This window comes from Pezoporus wallicus, unplaced genomic scaffold, assembly GCF_028554395.1.
Source record: "Pezoporus wallicus isolate ANWC-B61680 ecotype Strahan unplaced genomic scaffold, APGP_CSIRO_Pwel_v1 contig_8716, whole genome shotgun sequence".
NCBI lineage: Eukaryota > Metazoa > Chordata > Aves > Psittaciformes > Psittacidae > Pezoporus > Pezoporus wallicus.
This window is the reverse complement of record NW_026636401.1, coordinates 67,594-82,724: the sequence shown is the minus strand read 5'-3', so window position 1 is coordinate 82,724 and position 15,131 is coordinate 67,594. Positions and strand designations below refer to the sequence as shown.

Below are 15,131 nucleotides of genomic sequence, written 5' to 3'. Positions count from 1 at the left end.
ACAAGGGGTGCTCACAATGAGCAGAATGGGGGGCACCTCCAGCACTGTGGGTGGCAGAAGGCCAGTGCATACAGAGCCTGCTCAGCCACATCCTGAACCTCTCTCTGCAGGAGCAGGGCGTGTGCCTGGTGTTGGTGTCCCCGGTGTTGGTGTGCCCGGTGTCGGCGTGCCCGGTGTCGGCGTGCCTGGAGTTGGCGTCCCTGGAGTTGGTGTGCCTGGTCTGGTGCCTGGGGTGGGAGGCATTCCAGGTGAGGTGGTGTCTAAGGGATGCTTGGCATGTCTCCAGAGGCTGAGGGGTGCTGGTGTGACCACCATGGCCCATCACTGCTCCTCACGCTTCCCCTCTCCCCCAGGAGTTGGAGCCCCAGCAGCTGCCGCTGCTGCCAAAGCAGCCGCCAAAGCAGCCAAGTATGGTAAGATGGGATCTCTCCAGGGTTATCCCACATGTACTGTCTCCTGGCACTTCCTCACCCCAGGTTACTGCCTTTGTTGGAGTTGAGGCCCAGCACTGAACAGGGTCCCTGTGGGTCGGGATGAGGGATGAGCTCTCCACAGGGATGAGGAGATGAGGATGTGGGATGAAGTCATGGCTGTGTCAGCGGGTGCTCTCCAGAAAGCTGGTCTGCATGAAGGTTCCTAGGTTCACCATCCTTACACCTCATACATTAGTCCATCCACCCTCCCTTCTACTCACCCATCCACACCACCAGCCAGCCAACCACCTCAGTATCCTTCTGTCCACTCATCTGTCCATCCATGTGCTCAGCCCAGCCTGCCATGGCTTTTCGGCCAGTTCCTTCCACCACCTCTCTTCCTGAGCTCCTCTTCCACCACCCCTCTTCCTTCCCTCTCTCCTTGCAGGAGCAGGTGGTCTGGCTCCTGGTGTGGGTGGACTTGCACCTGGTGTAGGTGGACTGGCTCCCGGTGTAGGTGGCCTTGCTCCTGGAGTTGGTGGCCTGGTCCCTGGTGTTGGAGGTATCCCAGGTGAGGAGGAGGATGGCAGGTGATGGTGGCAGCCTGTCTGGGGAGGAGAGGCACAAGGAGGACCTCAGTGGTCTCTGTCAGCTCATGGCCACTCCTTGGAGGGATAGGCTCTGCCCAGCATTGCTGGAGAGGACGCCCCCAGGGACACTAATGCCCTCTTGATGTCTCTGCTCAGGGGTCGGAGTTCCAGCTGCAGCAGCCAAAGCAGCAGCAAAGGCAGCCAAATTCGGTGAGTCGGCCAGAGGAGCCCATTGCTGGCAGCTCTCGCCACTTGGTGGGCAGCCAAGCTCTCCCCGAGCCCTGCTGTGGCACAGCCTGGCCCCAGGGGAGCCCAGAGGCTTCTGGATGGGCACCGCATGTTGAGCAGATCATGGGAGCATGGGGATCACACGGTGACCTCCCCACGCCACCTCACCCCCTCTCTCTGCAGGTGCTGGCGTTGGAGGGGTGCCTGGTGCAGTGCCTGGTGTTGCTGGGGTGCCAGGAGTGACGCCTGGTGTCGGTGGTGTGCCTGGGCTAGTGCCGGGTGTGGGGGTACCTGGTACTGGCATCCTCCCCGGGGCAGGTACGTGCTTCCTCACACCCCCATGGGGACCTGCCTGGGGGCAGGGGTGGCCAGGGATGCTAAAAGCCACCAAGTCACATTGCAGGGTGGCCGGGGGGGATGCAGGCGGGATGGGGGATGGTGGCATGTGGGAGGGGCACAGGGGGGACCGGCCTAACTGTGGTGTCCTCATTTGCTTTGCAGGCATCCCCCAATTAGGGGTGCAGCCTGGTGCTAAACCTCCGAAATTGGGTAGGTATCTCTGCCACCCGGCCCCAAGGTCCACCCCAGACGGTCACTGGGTACCCTTCTCATGTGGCCATTCAGGGTGCTGTCCTCACTTTGTGTGCCCTGGTGCCACAGTGGAAGGTGGCCCAGGCACTGGAGGTGGCATGCTGGCACCTATGGGTGCAATGTGCCATCTGTGCCCCCTCCCCGTGACTCACTAGGGACATTTTTAACCTCCTTTGCACTGCTTGCAGTGATGCATTACACAGGGGTGAACCCCCTCCAGGTCTTCTTGCTCTGGGTACTGTGATATGGGTGTTGGGGCCACCTAGGATGGGTGTTAGGGCCACCTCAGTGGGTTTAGCACTGTCTGAGGTGCCCAGAGTTGTGGGTGCTGAGCTGTGGGGGGACGAGTTAATGGTGTCTTTCTGGCAGGTGTTCCCGGGGTTGGAGTCCCAGGGATCAGCGGTGTCCCAGGTAGGTGCTAGCAGGAGCTGAACCCAGGCAGTGAGGATGGGGCGGCAGGGGGATGCCCCCCCAGAGGGATAAGAGGGGAGGGATGCTTCCCTACGGCATAGGTGGCTGTCTGATGAAGGACAGGCACACATCAGGCTAGGCCTGTCCCTGCTGGCACTCACTCAGGCTCCCCATTATAGGTGGCCTTGGAGTCGGTGGCCTTGGAGCTGGTGGCCTCGGAGTTGGTGGGCTTGGTGCTGGTGAGTGATGCTGGCCCCTGGCATCAGGGCTCTTCAGGGCTGGGGTCCAGGGAGAGGAGCAGCAGCAGCATGCTGGCAGAGTGCTGGAAAAGGAAGGGTTTGTATGGGATGCAGGGTTTGCAGGGTCACTTTTGTCCCCTCTGGGTCACACCACACACAGTCACTGTGCCCTGTGCCCCATCTTGTGTCTGCTGCCTGCCCTGCTCCCGGGCATCAGAAAGGAATGCTATCACCAATCAGGTACCAAGGGTCATAGCACCAGCGTTGCCATTCCGTGGGGACAGGGGCAGGTACTGCACCGTGTCCCCAATATGCAGAGATGCGGGTCACTGCCCGGTGACCCTCTGGTCTCATAGCAGGGTCTGGCTGCACCACAGCAGCAGGGAGCCCCAGTGAGGGCTGCACTGATGCCCTTCTCTGACACAGGGCTCTTGTATCCAGGAGCTGCTGGGAAACCTCCCAAGCCAGGTAAGAAACAGGAGCTGCTCTGGCCGGGGGGGGTTAAAGTGTGACCCTCATCTCTGTCCCCATCCCCACCCTTGTCCCTACACTCCCCACCCTCAACAGGGTTCTCTCATCCCACAGGTTTTGGTGTCGGGGGGCTGCAGCCAGGTGAGTGCCCATGTTTGGGGTGGGGCGGGAGTATGTTCCCTGCCACATCACACTTGTCCCGACTTGCTGTCCTCACCTGCTGCCATCCCCTGCTGTGCACAGTACTGCCTGGGAGAGCACCTCAAACCCAGATAGGTGCCATGGTGGGGATAGGGGCTTTTGTAGCCGCTTCCGTCCCTCCAAGTGACCCCAGCCAGGGTGCCCCAGCCAGGCAAGGCTGGGGTGGCACTGCTGTCATAACCTGTCACTGGCTATTGCTTTTTCCCCAGGGGTTGGAGTTCCCGGCTTCGGTGTGTCACCAATACTTCCAGGTACCATTCCCAGCTCTGTGCCTCGGCACCTCCCAGGGCACATTTTGTGACAGCTCATGGAGACACGCACAGCCCACGGAGCAGGGGGACATGGCCACAGCCTGGGGAGGGATGCAGGGTGGTGGACTGAGCTGGGGGCCCTTGGCTGGGGGGTGTGGGGCAAAGCAATAGGGGTGCCTGGTGACTGCTGAAGGCTCCACTCTCCTTTCAGGTGGGGTTGCTGGTCAGCTGGGATTTGGTGGTGAGTGTCCATCCCCCATATGGGGTATTTTTAGGGTGGAGGGGGTTTATCTATCCCCTGCACCCAGCGGCCGAGCAGGTTGGAGGTCCCACTCACCCCACTCCTCTCCTCCCTGCAGGGAAGCCCCCCAAGACCTATGGAGGAGCCCTCGGTGCCCTGGGCTTTAGAGGTGAGCGCTGCCACTGGTGACCCCCACCACAATGGGGCCGGCTCCTGCACCCGTGCCCTTCACCCCCACCCCCCCACCCCCCGGGGTTGGAGGGTGCAGAGGAAGCCTGACCCTGCGCACATCCCCCTCCCCGCCCCCCACCCCCAGGCGGCGTGGGCTGCGCACAAGGGAAGTACTGCGGGAGGAAGCGGAAGTAACCGCACGTCGTCACCCATGACCTCATGAACTTTGGTGCTACTGCATGGTCCAGAATGTAAATCCCAAGCGAAGCTGAGACACCCCCACCACCCCCCACCCCCCAAAACCCCGGACCCAACGTTCCCAGGAGGGGCCCCGTGCCTCCGGCAGCGCTTGTCCCACCCCCAGCCCCTCCATCCCGGTGGGGAGCACGGAATAAACTGCGGCGAGCAGCCGTCCCCCTTGGTGCTATTGCTCCCTGCGGGATTTGAGGGGCTCTTGGGGTGTCGCCACCCTACCAGCCTCAGCCCTGTCCCCGGAGGGGGGAGGGCAGGATGAGGGGCACCTCACATTGGAGGGAGGGAAGGAGGGAAGGGGGTCCCAGCAGCGGGGAGCTGCTCGGGGAGGGATGTCCCTGACAGCCCTGGGCTCCCCCCGGTCCCCGCGCTCCAGGGGGGCCGCGGCCAGGAGGGGCTCTGTCCCTTCATGTTACTCACTTTGCTATAACCGGGTGGGACGCCCTATGCAGAGGAACTCACTTCCGACAGACAAATAAAAGACAAGTTTTTAAATGACTCTGGCTCTGTCCTGTGTCCTAGTTCCCCTCCCTGTGGTGGTGGCAGCGGTGGATGCCACCGCCCCATCTCTGTGCCTGTGGCTCTGCCTAAGCCTGGGGACTAGCTGGGTCCGTGGTCGGGGGGATGCCGTGTGCCCCACTCTGTGGTCACAGACCTAGGACACAGCGGGTAGGTGAGGGGAGAGCCTGGGGACGCAGGGGTGTGCCCATGTTTCCACGGTGGCAGCTTGGGGATGGAGGGACATCCATGCCCTGTCCCACAGTGACATCCCCAGGGATGATGGTTGCTCTGCCCCATGGTGACAGCTGAGGGGTGCAGGGACACGTGCATGCCCCGTCCCATGCGGACAGCCTGAGGACCAAGGGGTATGTCCATGCCCCTTGGTGTCAGCCCAGGGGACGAGGAACACATCCATGCGCTGCGCCATGGTGACAGCCCGGGGGATAAAGGGGACACCCGTGCCCTCCCCATGGTGACATCCCCAGGAGGATGGGGACGTCCTCCCCCTACCCCGCAGTGGCAGCTGGGGTCCCAGGCCTGCGCCCCGCGGCACGGTGACAGCCGGGCCAGCGCACGGGGCTCCCACGTTGCCCGCCGCGACTGCACGGGCTGCACGGCTCCCACGCCTCCCACGTCCGCCCCCCTTTGCCCCGCCCCTCCCGCGGCCGCGCCGGCGCCGTGCTCCCGCCGGGCCATCCCCGCGCGCCGGAGCCGCAGCGGCAGCGGTAGGGCCGGGGCCCGATCGGGCCGGGACCGGAACCGGAACCGGAACCGGAACCGGAACCGGACCGGACCGGACCGGACCCGACCCCGACCGGACCCGACCCGACCCGACCCGGGGCGAGGGCGGGGGCGAGGGCAGGGCCTGGCGCGGCGCCGGGCAGTGCGGCTGCATGAGGTTGATGCTGCTGTGCTGCACCTGGAGGAACGAGCCTATGGGAGAGGACGAAGGTGCGTGACCCCCCGCTCTCCCCTCCCCCGCCTGACTCAGCGCTTCCGTCGCCGCTTGGGCCCTGCGACCCCCCCCCCGCCCAGCCTTCGGCCCCGCGCATCCCCTGCTCTCACCGCCCAGACTGCACCCCCTGCACCCTCCTCTGCACTCTCCATCCAGCTTGCACCCCCCCACACCCCCTCCACAATCTTCAGCCAGCCAACGTGCCCTTGCACCCACAGATCACCCTCTGCACTACCCATCCAGCCCGCATTGCACCCTGCCATCCCCCCTGCACCCCTTTTCTAGCCTGCAACTGTCTTGCCCCCCTGCATCTCCCATGCACCCCCTGTTCGGCCTGCATCTGTCCCCTGCTCTACCCATCTAGCCTGCATCCCACCTGCACCCCCACATCCACCCTGCACCCCTCATCCAGCCCACATTGCACCCTGCATCCCCCTGCACCCCCTTTTCAGCCTGAATCCTCAAATCTCCTCCTGCACCCCCTATTTATTCAACCTGTATCCCCACCTTGCATCCCCTTGGTCAACCTGCATCTGCCCTGCACTCTCAAATTTCCCCTTGCACTTCAGCCTTCATCCCCCATGTACCCCCAGATCTCCTTCTGTACCACTTCTTTAGGCTGTAACCCTACTGCATCCCTGCCCACACCCTCCATCCAGCCTGCATCCCTCCCTGTACCACAACATCCCCCTACTGCATCCCATCCAACCGGCATCCCTTCTGCAGCATACAAACACCTTGCACCCCCCACATCCCCTCCAGCCTGCATCCCTCCCTGCAGCATACAAACACCTTGCACCTTCCTTCCTGCACCCCAATATCCCTACCCCCCTATGCCTCATGCCTCCTTCCCTGCACCACCACATCCCTGCTGTGCCTTCCATGCACTCTGCACCCTTAGCACATCTCACCCTCCTCACACCCTGAGGATCTCTGCAGCCCCCCCATCTCTCACCTCTTTCCATTCTGCAGACCACCCCCAACACCCATCCTGCACCCCTTGGTGTCTCTGCACTGATCATATACTCCATCCATGCTGCATCCCTCTCTGCCACCCCAGCACCCATGCTGAACCCCTCTGCTGTCCCCCCCCGCACACCGTGCATCCCCCAGCACACATCCTGCACCCCTCTGTCGTCCATTCCCCATTCACTCTACATCCCACAGCACACATCCTGCACCCCTCTGTGTCTCCCCCATGTGCTTTATGTCCCACTGGATCCCTCCTTCACATCCCTTCCAGTCTGACAGTCTTTATCTCCCCCTACACCCATCCTGCATCCCTCCTCTGCCCCCTTCCTGCCGCCTGTCATCCCTCCCGCACCCATCCTGCATCTCAGTATGTGCTCCCGCTCCCATCCCACCCCTCCTGCATGTCCAGCCGCAAGCACTAAGCACCCCTCCCTCCATCTGCTATGTCTCAGTGCACCCCAAGCATCTGTCCTGCTGTCCCCAGCCCCCCATCACCCCTGCACCCCCTTACTTGCCTGTTCCCTATGATGGCTAAGCCCTTGCCTCCCCTTCAGCACCTCTGTGTTGCACCCCTAGGTCCCCGATCCTACCCCGTGCCCCTCAACCACTCTGTGTCCCCCCATCCTATGGGCACCCACGATTAGGTCCCCAGGGTACAGGGGTGGCCTGGCACAGCGGGACCTGACTGGCACTGAGGCCCTGCCCTGTCCCCAGCTCTGGGGACATCGTCACCACGACCTTGTCCCCGTTACAAGATTGATGGGTGGGGGCCAGGGGGGGTGAAATTCATCACCCTGAATGGAGCGACAAGGACAGAGGGACATCCTGGGGGCTGTGCCTGTGGGTAGCTGGCAGGGTGACAGCCGTGTCCCCATTATGTTCCCCCCTCCACGCAGGGACCGACCTCCCGGTGTGTGCGAGCTGCAGGCAGGGCATCTATGATGGGCAGTACCTGCAGGCGCTGAACGTGGATTGGCATGCCGACTGCTTCCGGTAGGAGCGCGCGGTGCAGCCAGGACAGCAGCGGGGACACCGGGATGCTGCCGGGGACAGGAGCAGCAGATCCCACTCCTGCCCTGACGACCACACACAGGAGGCTGTCACATGCACCCGGATGCTGGCGGGAGCGCAGCTGCAGGGTGCAGGCAGGCCTGGCTGGGGGATGCAAAGCCTGGCAGAGGGCCCCACTGCCTGCACCCCACTGCTGTCCCTTCCTGCCCAATGACCCGTGACGGGACGTGTGGGGCTGATGTCACCCATCCTCCTCCCTCCCTCTCTTGTTTCCTCTTTCACTCCCAGTAGCTCAAGCTGTGGGAGCTCTGCAGAGGACGAGGAGGAAGGTCCCAGGTTTGGGGGGCACAAGGGGTGGCTGGGACCTTGCAGGTGTCCCAGTGGGGGTGGGGGTGTCGAGCACAGCAGGGCACGGGGGTGGTCCCCTCCATCACGTCCCGTGGAGGATGCTGGTAGCAGCACTGAGGAAGAGCCACATCCTGAGCTCCGGAGCCAAGTGAGTGGGTCGGGATGGATGCTGCACCCCTATGGCCCTCTGGGAGATGCTTGAGTCCACCCTCCATGGGCTGTCAGTGCAGTGAAACCGCTGTGGGGCCATAGCTGTATCCAGCCCCCCACAACTCCCCGGCTGCCCCATGGGAGACCAGCTTCCGGCAGCACGGGGCTCACTGGTGCAAAAACCTTTCTCCTCTCCTCTCCTTCTCCTCCTCCTCCTCCTCCTCCTCCTCCTCCTCCTCCTCCTCCTCCTCCTCCTGTGCCCACCACCCCGTGGAAGGAAGTGTGGGCCCCAGCCCCATGTCACTCATCATGGGGGGATACGGCTCCTCATCGGGGCACTCGGCAGCGTGGGGGTTAAGAGGGCGGGGCCCAACAGCCGCACCCCTCCCCCATTGCGCCTCTGCTCCGACTCCTGGCGCGGGGGAGGCCTGGATCTGGCGGTAGAGTCCTCTTGCGATGATGTCATGGGGTGGGGAAATTCCCTGTCCTGACGTCACGCCTGATTGGTTGGATACCACCTGAGCGCGGCACCCGCCCCCGCCTGCGGCAGTCCCCGTACACCCCCCCTGCACCCCCCGACTGCCCCCTCTGCACCCCCTGTGCAACCCCTGTGCACCCCCCGACAGCCCCCCCTGCACCCTCCCCTGCACCCCCCAGCGCCTCTAGTCCCCCAGCAAATCCCCTTGAGCACCCCCTTGTACCCCCGATGCAACACAACACTCCTGCACCTGCCTGTGCACTCCCAAAGCTCACAGCCCCCTCTGCATGCCTGGATGCACCCTCCCATCACACAGCCCTGTGCACTCCTGCACCCCCAAGTCGTGGCCCCAGTGCAGCTTCTGCATCCTCACTGTGCATCCCCCTCCATCATGCTAGTAACACGCAGAGTGCTGCACCCTCAAGGCTGGCACATCCCTCTGTCTGTAGCCAGGGTGGCCCATCCCTCTGTGTCTCTATGACCAGGCTGGCACTTTGTTGCAGGGCTGGCATCTCCCTCCCCACACATGTCCCTGCTCCACGTCCTCTGTCCTGTTCAACCCTGTGTCTCTGCAGTGCCAGTCTGCGCTGCTAGTGACACATGGATGTGGTGGCCCTGCAGCAGGGAAAGAAGTGGGAAACAGCTTGCCCAGGGAGCTGTAGGGCTGGTGGGCAGGGGGACACTGGCTTTTCCCTGGGGTGACAATGGAGATATAGTGACAAGGGGGACATGGTGACTAGGGGGTCCTTGTCCCTTGCCACAGGTGCTGTGAGTGTGGGGCCTCCCTGTCCCACCAGTACTACGAGAAGGATGGACGCCTGTACTGTAAGAAGGATTACTGGGTGCGCTTCGGGGAGCTCTGCCATGGCTGTTCTGAACAGATCACCAAGGGGCTTGTCATGGTGAGCGTCAGTGGGGACATCTGGGAGACAGACACAGAGTCCTGACCCACGACTCAGCTCCAGGAAGGGGATGAGGTGGGAAGGATGTGCAGGTTTAGAGGGACCCTGGAGGGTGTGCCACCATGCTGGGGCTGCGGGATGCAGGGTGGAAGGCCCACAGATGGTGGGGAGATGTCCTTGTAGCTGTCCCCAGCCTGGTGGCATAGCCATCCCCAACCTGATGGTACATCTGTCCCCACCACTCCACGGCTCAGCCTGCCCTTCCCTTGGCATGGGTGCAGCCATGGGTGCTGCTAGCACTATCCAAGCCCTGGCATGCACACTGGGTGCCCCAGATACCTGGAATCCCGGGGCTGATGGTGTCTGCTCTCAGGTGGCCGGGGAGCAAAAGTACCACCCCGAGTGCTTCAGCTGCCTCAACTGCCACGTATTCATCGGTGATGGGGACACCTATGCACTGGTGGAGCGCTCCAAGCTCTACTGGTATGTCCCAGCCTGGGAGGGTGGCTTGGGGGACACACGTCCCCTCACAATCCCCACCCACCGGCCTCCTCTTGGCCCCACAGTGGGCACTGCTACTACCAGATGGTGGTGACACCGGTCATCGAGCAGATCCTGCCAGATTCGCCGGCTTCCCGCATCCCACACACCGTCACGCTCGTCTCCATCCCTGCCTGCTCTGACGGCAAACGTGGATTCTCCGTCTCCATCGACCAAGGCTGTGGCACTGAGCACCCCCACACTGTCCGTGTCCGAGAGTGCGTCTGTGTCCCCTCTGCCACTGTCCCCTCCCCAGGGCTGGGGGTATCCTGTGCCCCTTCTGCTGGTGGGATCCACCCTGCAGAGGTCTTTCGGGGTTGGAGGGTGAGGGATGGGGCTGGAGTGTCCCCATTGGCCAGGGGTGGCCAGTGGGGACCATGGTGGCATGTCCCCAGCTACTGGGCTTGGTTTGTGGGGACTGTGCTGGTGTGTCCCTGACCATCAGGGTGGTTTGGGGTTATGTGCTAGAATTGCTCTGTCTACCAGGGTGACTGTGAGTAGAGGGGTGGCAAATCCCTGTGTCCTTGGGATGGCTTGGAGGTACTCCTGCAGGAGTGGCTCATGGGCGTCATGCCTGCAAGTCCCCATAGAATCAACCAGGCTGGTAAAGACCTTTAGGATCATCAAGTCCAACCGTTAGCCAGCGCTGCCAAGGCCACCACTAAACCATGTCACTAATGGCCTCATCTACTACTGCCCATCTCTCGGGGGTGACTTGTGGGTGCCGTGACTGTGTGTCCCAATCCCAGAGGGGTGATACATGGGTACTGTGACAGCATGACCCCATCAAGCAAGGCTGGTTTGTGGGCAGTGTGCCTGTATTTCCCTTTTTAGCAGGGGTGGCTCATGGGTACTGTGACAGTAATGAATCATAAAATCAGACTGATTTGGGCTGAAGGGACCTTAAAGCTCATCCAGCTCCAGCTCCTGCCATGGGCAGGGACACCTTCCACTAGAGCAGCTTGCTCCAAGCCCCTGTGTCCAGCCTGGCCTTGAACACTGCCGCAAGTGCTCACATCTCACATAAAGTGACTTGCAGAGGATGTGGCAGCTTGTCCCCATTCCCTGGGGGTGGCTCATGGGCTGTGTCCCAGCACATCCCCACCCATGACAGTGTTGGGGGCTGAGCCCTGCTGCCTGTTGGCCCTGCAGGGTGGATCCAGACTGCATCAGCCCTGACATGAAGAACTCCATCCATGTGGGCGACCGCATCCTGGAGATCAATGGCACTCCCATTGGCCATGTGCCCCTGGATGAAGTATGCTCTCCCTTGCCCCAAGCCAGCCCCCCTCCCCGGTGCAAAACTACCACCGCAATCATTCTTTGCCCCCAGATCGACGTGCTGATCCAGGAGACCACGCGCTTGCTCCAGCTGACCATTGAGCACGACCCCCACGAGCCTCCTGCCCGCGAGCCGGGGCTTGCCTGCAGCCCCCTGACTGCCCCATGCAGCCCTCTGCGCTCCCTGGTCCCCCCAGCCTGCGGGGAGCCTGGTGCCATGCGCCAGCGGGCTGTCACGTAAGGCCACCAGTTTGCCCGCCTCTCCTGTTGGGGTACGTCCTTAAGGTTCACCCTCTGACCGTCTGTCCATCCATCCTGCAGGAGGAGCTGCAGCACAGACAAGTCTCCAGGCTCCGGCTCGGTAGGTTCGCCCGCGTCCCAGCACAAGGACATCGGTCGCTCTGAGTCATTGCGCGTCGTCTCCCGCACCCATCGCATCTTCCGCCCTTCTGACCTGATCCATGGCGAGGTGCTAGGCAAGGGCTGCTTCGGCCAGGCCATCAAGGTGGGGCTGGATGGCCAGAAGTGTCATGAGCATGAGGGTCTCGGCTCCCCAGGGATGGAGGGGAGCTATCTTCTCCAGCTTTTCCCCAGTGACTCAGCCCCCATGCGCCCTTCAGGTAACTCATCGGGAGACGGGCGAAGTGATGGTCATGAAGGAGCTGATCCGCTTCGATGAGGAGACGCAAAGGACCTTCCTCAAAGAAGTGAGTGTTCCCTTTCTTTGATCCCCCTAGTCTTGGGGGGACACGGGGGATGAGGCTGTCCCATGTTCTCACCCACCCTGGCACAGGATTCTGGACACACCACCTGAAGCAGGGGTAGCCAGGCACAATGAGGTGCAGGCAGCCCTGCCTGTTCAGTGGAGAACATGTGAGCAGCGGGTCTGTCTGGGTGGGTGCTTGGGGTGTCACAGGATTGGGGTGGTCCTGCAGGTGAAGGTGATGCGCTGCCTGGAGCACCCAAACGTCCTCAAGTTCATCGGGGTGCTGTACAAGGAGAAGAGGCTCAACTTTATCACAGAGTACATCAAGGGGGGCACCTTGAGGGGACTCATTAAGAGCATGGTGAGCACTGTGGGGGCAGGTCAGCCCACCACCACCCCACAGCCCCAGTGGGGCTTGGGAACTCCTTTCTCTTTGGCAAATTCCCCCTCCTGCCCCCAGGACAGCCACTACCCCTGGAGCCAGCGGGTCAGCTTCGCCAAGGACATTGCTGCTGGCATGGTGGGTGCCACCAAGGGATGGGTGGGTGGGTGGGGGAACACAGGGTGGGGATGCGTCCCAGTCTCAGCCCATCCTTTCCACAGGCCTACCTCCACTCCATGAACATCATCCACCGTGACCTCAACTCTCACAATTGCCTTGTGCGGGAGGTGAGTCTTGCCTCAGCAGTGTCATCCCCAGGCCCAGGTGGGGGTCTTGGCCCCCTGTGTGGCTCCCCCCGTGCCTCACCCCTCTCCTTCCACCCAGGACAAGAGTGTGGTAGTGGCTGATTTTGGGCTGGCGCGGCTGATGGTGGATGAGAAGAACCAGCCTGAGCATCTCAAGAACCTGAAGAAACCGGACCGTAAGAAGCGGTATACAGTGGTGGGGAACCCGTACTGGATGGCCCCAGAGATGATCAATGGTGAGGCTGGCAACATGAGGGGACATATGGCCAGCCAGGGCTCTGTCCCCAAGCAGGGGACAGAGGTGCAGGCACAGGACATGCAGCATGGCCTGACCCATCTACCCAACAGGGAGGAGCTACGATGAGAAGGTGGACATCTTCTCTTTTGGCATTGTCCTGTGTGAGGCAAGTACCCCTGGGGCTGGGGTACTCACTTGGGGTTGAGTTCATCCCTTGGGTTGGGAGCCTTATGTTTGGGGTCCCTCCCTTCTTGGAGTTAGGGTGCTCCCTTGGGGCTGAGCCAGCTCCTCTTCCCCAGATCATTGGCCGGGTGAGCGCTGACCCCGACTACCTGCCCCGCACCACTGACTTCGGCCTCAATGTCAGGGGCTTCCTGGACCGCTACTGTCCCCCAGCTTGTCCCCCCAGTTTCTTCCCCATCGCCGTCTGCTGCTGCGATCTGGACCCTGAGAAGCGGTGAGTCCTTGAGGACCTCCCCTGGGGCTAGTGAAGGGTGGGGAACAGACACAGCACGGCTGCGATGTGTCCCCTCTTCTTGCTCAGGCCGTCTTTCAGCAAGCTGGAGCAGTGGCTGGAAACCCTCCATATGCATCTGGAGATCCACCTTCCGCTGAGCTCCCAGCTGGAGCAGCTGGACCGAGCCTTTGGGGAGATGCACCGGCGGAGCGAGGGCGGGCTGCCTGCACCCCCTCGATAGACCCCTGCATCCCCTCTGGAACCACAGGACAAGGAGCTGTGCCCGCCGCCAGCATCTCCTCTGGCTGTCACCATCCCCAGGGCTGGATCCCTGGGGCTCCCCGGATGAGCCCCCCAAGCCTATCTCTGCACGGGCTGCCTGCTGCTGCCCACACTGTCCCTGGGAGCTGGCTCTCCCCGGGGCTGCATGGCCCCTGCACGCTGTAGCTGATACCCCTGGAGAAGCCTGGCCACACCATGGGGACCATCCTTGCGTCTCCCTGGCTTGCTTTGCCTTCGCCCCGCAGGGCTGTGTGGCCATTGGCCCCGCACATGCCCCGTGGGCTGCCCCGAACAGAGCCGCGGCCTCGCGGTGGTGCCTTGGCTTTCCATGAACTTGCACTGCAACACAGGAGGGGACCTCCAAAGGGTTCCTTTGGTGGGGGTACATGGCCCCTTGCCTCCCAGGCTCGTAGCAATGCCCTTGTCCTCGGCCAGCCCCTCTAACGCTGCTCCTTGCTGGCACCCGAGGCTTGGGGGACTGCCAGCACCCTCGGCTGAGCAAGGGACCCATGAGGGATGGGGGGCACCCATCTGGTCGCCACTGCCCTCATGTCCCTGCTACCCATGCTAATCCATGACTGCACATCCCTGGGGACAGCACCAAGTGGTCCAGAGGGGTGCAGGGATGTGGATGCCCTTGACCTGGGGTGGTGGGGGGCTGTACCATGCGGTGCTTTTCATGCTCTTTATTCAGGTTCATTTTTCTGTAAGATATTTAAAGAGAAGAGTTTGTATTATTTTTTCATACGATGTAGCGTTTACCATTTGTCACTGCCTCGGTTCTGCTTTCCCAAAGGGATGAAACTGTGAAGCCTCTCCGTGCACTTTTGCCCGGGAAGTCAAAGGCGATGTCCTCTCCAGAGGCGGGAAGGGAGCTCAAACTGTGATGTACCCCGAGCCGTGAGTCAATAAATCCTTCCCCACTCACTGCCCAGCCTGCTTGGGTATCGCTCGCCTCTGCAGGGGGCTGGGAGCTCTTGGGGAAGTTGAGGCAGGAGGGGACAGTCCCTCTGCTTGGGCTGGTGCAGGGGTACTGGGCTTGGTGGTATCCCCCAGCTTCGTCTCTTCTGTGCTGGCAGCACTGTTGTCCCCCTTTATGCTTTTCCCACCCCTTTGTGAGTCACCTTAAAAACCTGGGGCTGATACCATCCCCACCTGGCCAGCCCCCCCCAGACCCCAAAGCCCTGTGTCCCCTCCCTGGGCCCCATGCGGGGTGGCCCCCGCACAGCCCTCGTGGTCCTGCGTGAAACCAAAGCCCCCCAAGGAAGCAGTGCCCAAGTACGACTTTCACTACCACCACCTGCTGCGCTTGCCCCACCAATGTTCCTCCAGGCAGCTGATGGCAGCCTGGCAGAACCCCTCAGCCCCACTGCACCCTTCAGCCCAGCCTGACACCGACACGAGTGGCTCAGTTCCACCAGTCTCAGCGCCCAGCTGTCCCCATTGGTTGTCACCTTTGAGGCAGGTCGTGTTCACCCAGACAAAGCCACAGGTTGCTGACATCTATGTCTGCACCCCATGTGCCTCTTTGGGTCCCACGCCATCCCCAGCTGAAGGGGTCCTG

The 15,131-nt window shown here is 62.2% G+C and overlaps 2 protein-coding genes across 3 annotated transcripts; both read left to right on the top strand.

The window, feature by feature from the left end:
- Nucleotides 1-10: 10 nt before the first annotated feature.
- On the top strand, nucleotides 11-4,099 carry LOC130594379 (elastin-like). Its single transcript, XM_057400224.1, has 11 exons — nucleotides 11-248; nucleotides 354-413; nucleotides 862-984; nucleotides 1,160-1,213; nucleotides 1,415-1,549; nucleotides 1,733-1,780; nucleotides 2,192-2,233; nucleotides 3,354-3,395; nucleotides 3,607-3,636; nucleotides 3,755-3,805; nucleotides 3,953-4,099. Exons 1-11 carry the CDS (start codon nucleotides 17-19, stop codon nucleotides 4,000-4,002), a joined length of 867 nt encoding a protein of 288 aa, XP_057256207.1. The 5' UTR covers nucleotides 11-16; the 3' UTR covers nucleotides 4,003-4,099.
- A 1,305-nt stretch (nucleotides 4,100-5,404) lies between these two features.
- LIMK1 (LIM domain kinase 1) lies at nucleotides 5,405-14,494 on the top strand. 2 transcript variants are annotated; one of them, XM_057400222.1, is made up of 16 exons: nucleotides 5,405-5,511; nucleotides 7,384-7,480; nucleotides 9,238-9,376; nucleotides 9,750-9,859; nucleotides 9,943-10,134; nucleotides 11,069-11,174; nucleotides 11,250-11,434; nucleotides 11,519-11,702; nucleotides 11,818-11,904; nucleotides 12,133-12,264; nucleotides 12,364-12,423; nucleotides 12,507-12,572; nucleotides 12,670-12,826; nucleotides 12,939-12,994; nucleotides 13,128-13,285; nucleotides 13,373-14,494. In XM_057400222.1, the coding sequence occupies exons 1-16, from the start codon at nucleotides 5,454-5,456 to the stop codon at nucleotides 13,524-13,526; spliced, it is 1,941 nt and encodes a 646-aa protein (XP_057256205.1). In that variant the 5' UTR covers nucleotides 5,405-5,453; the 3' UTR covers nucleotides 13,527-14,494. The 2 variants fall into 2 exon arrangements, with proteins under 2 accessions (XP_057256205.1, XP_057256206.1); XM_057400223.1 differs by lacking the exons at nucleotides 5,405-5,511; nucleotides 7,384-7,480 and adding an exon at nucleotides 7,867-7,994.
- The last annotated feature ends 637 nt before the right edge of the window (nucleotides 14,495-15,131 follow it).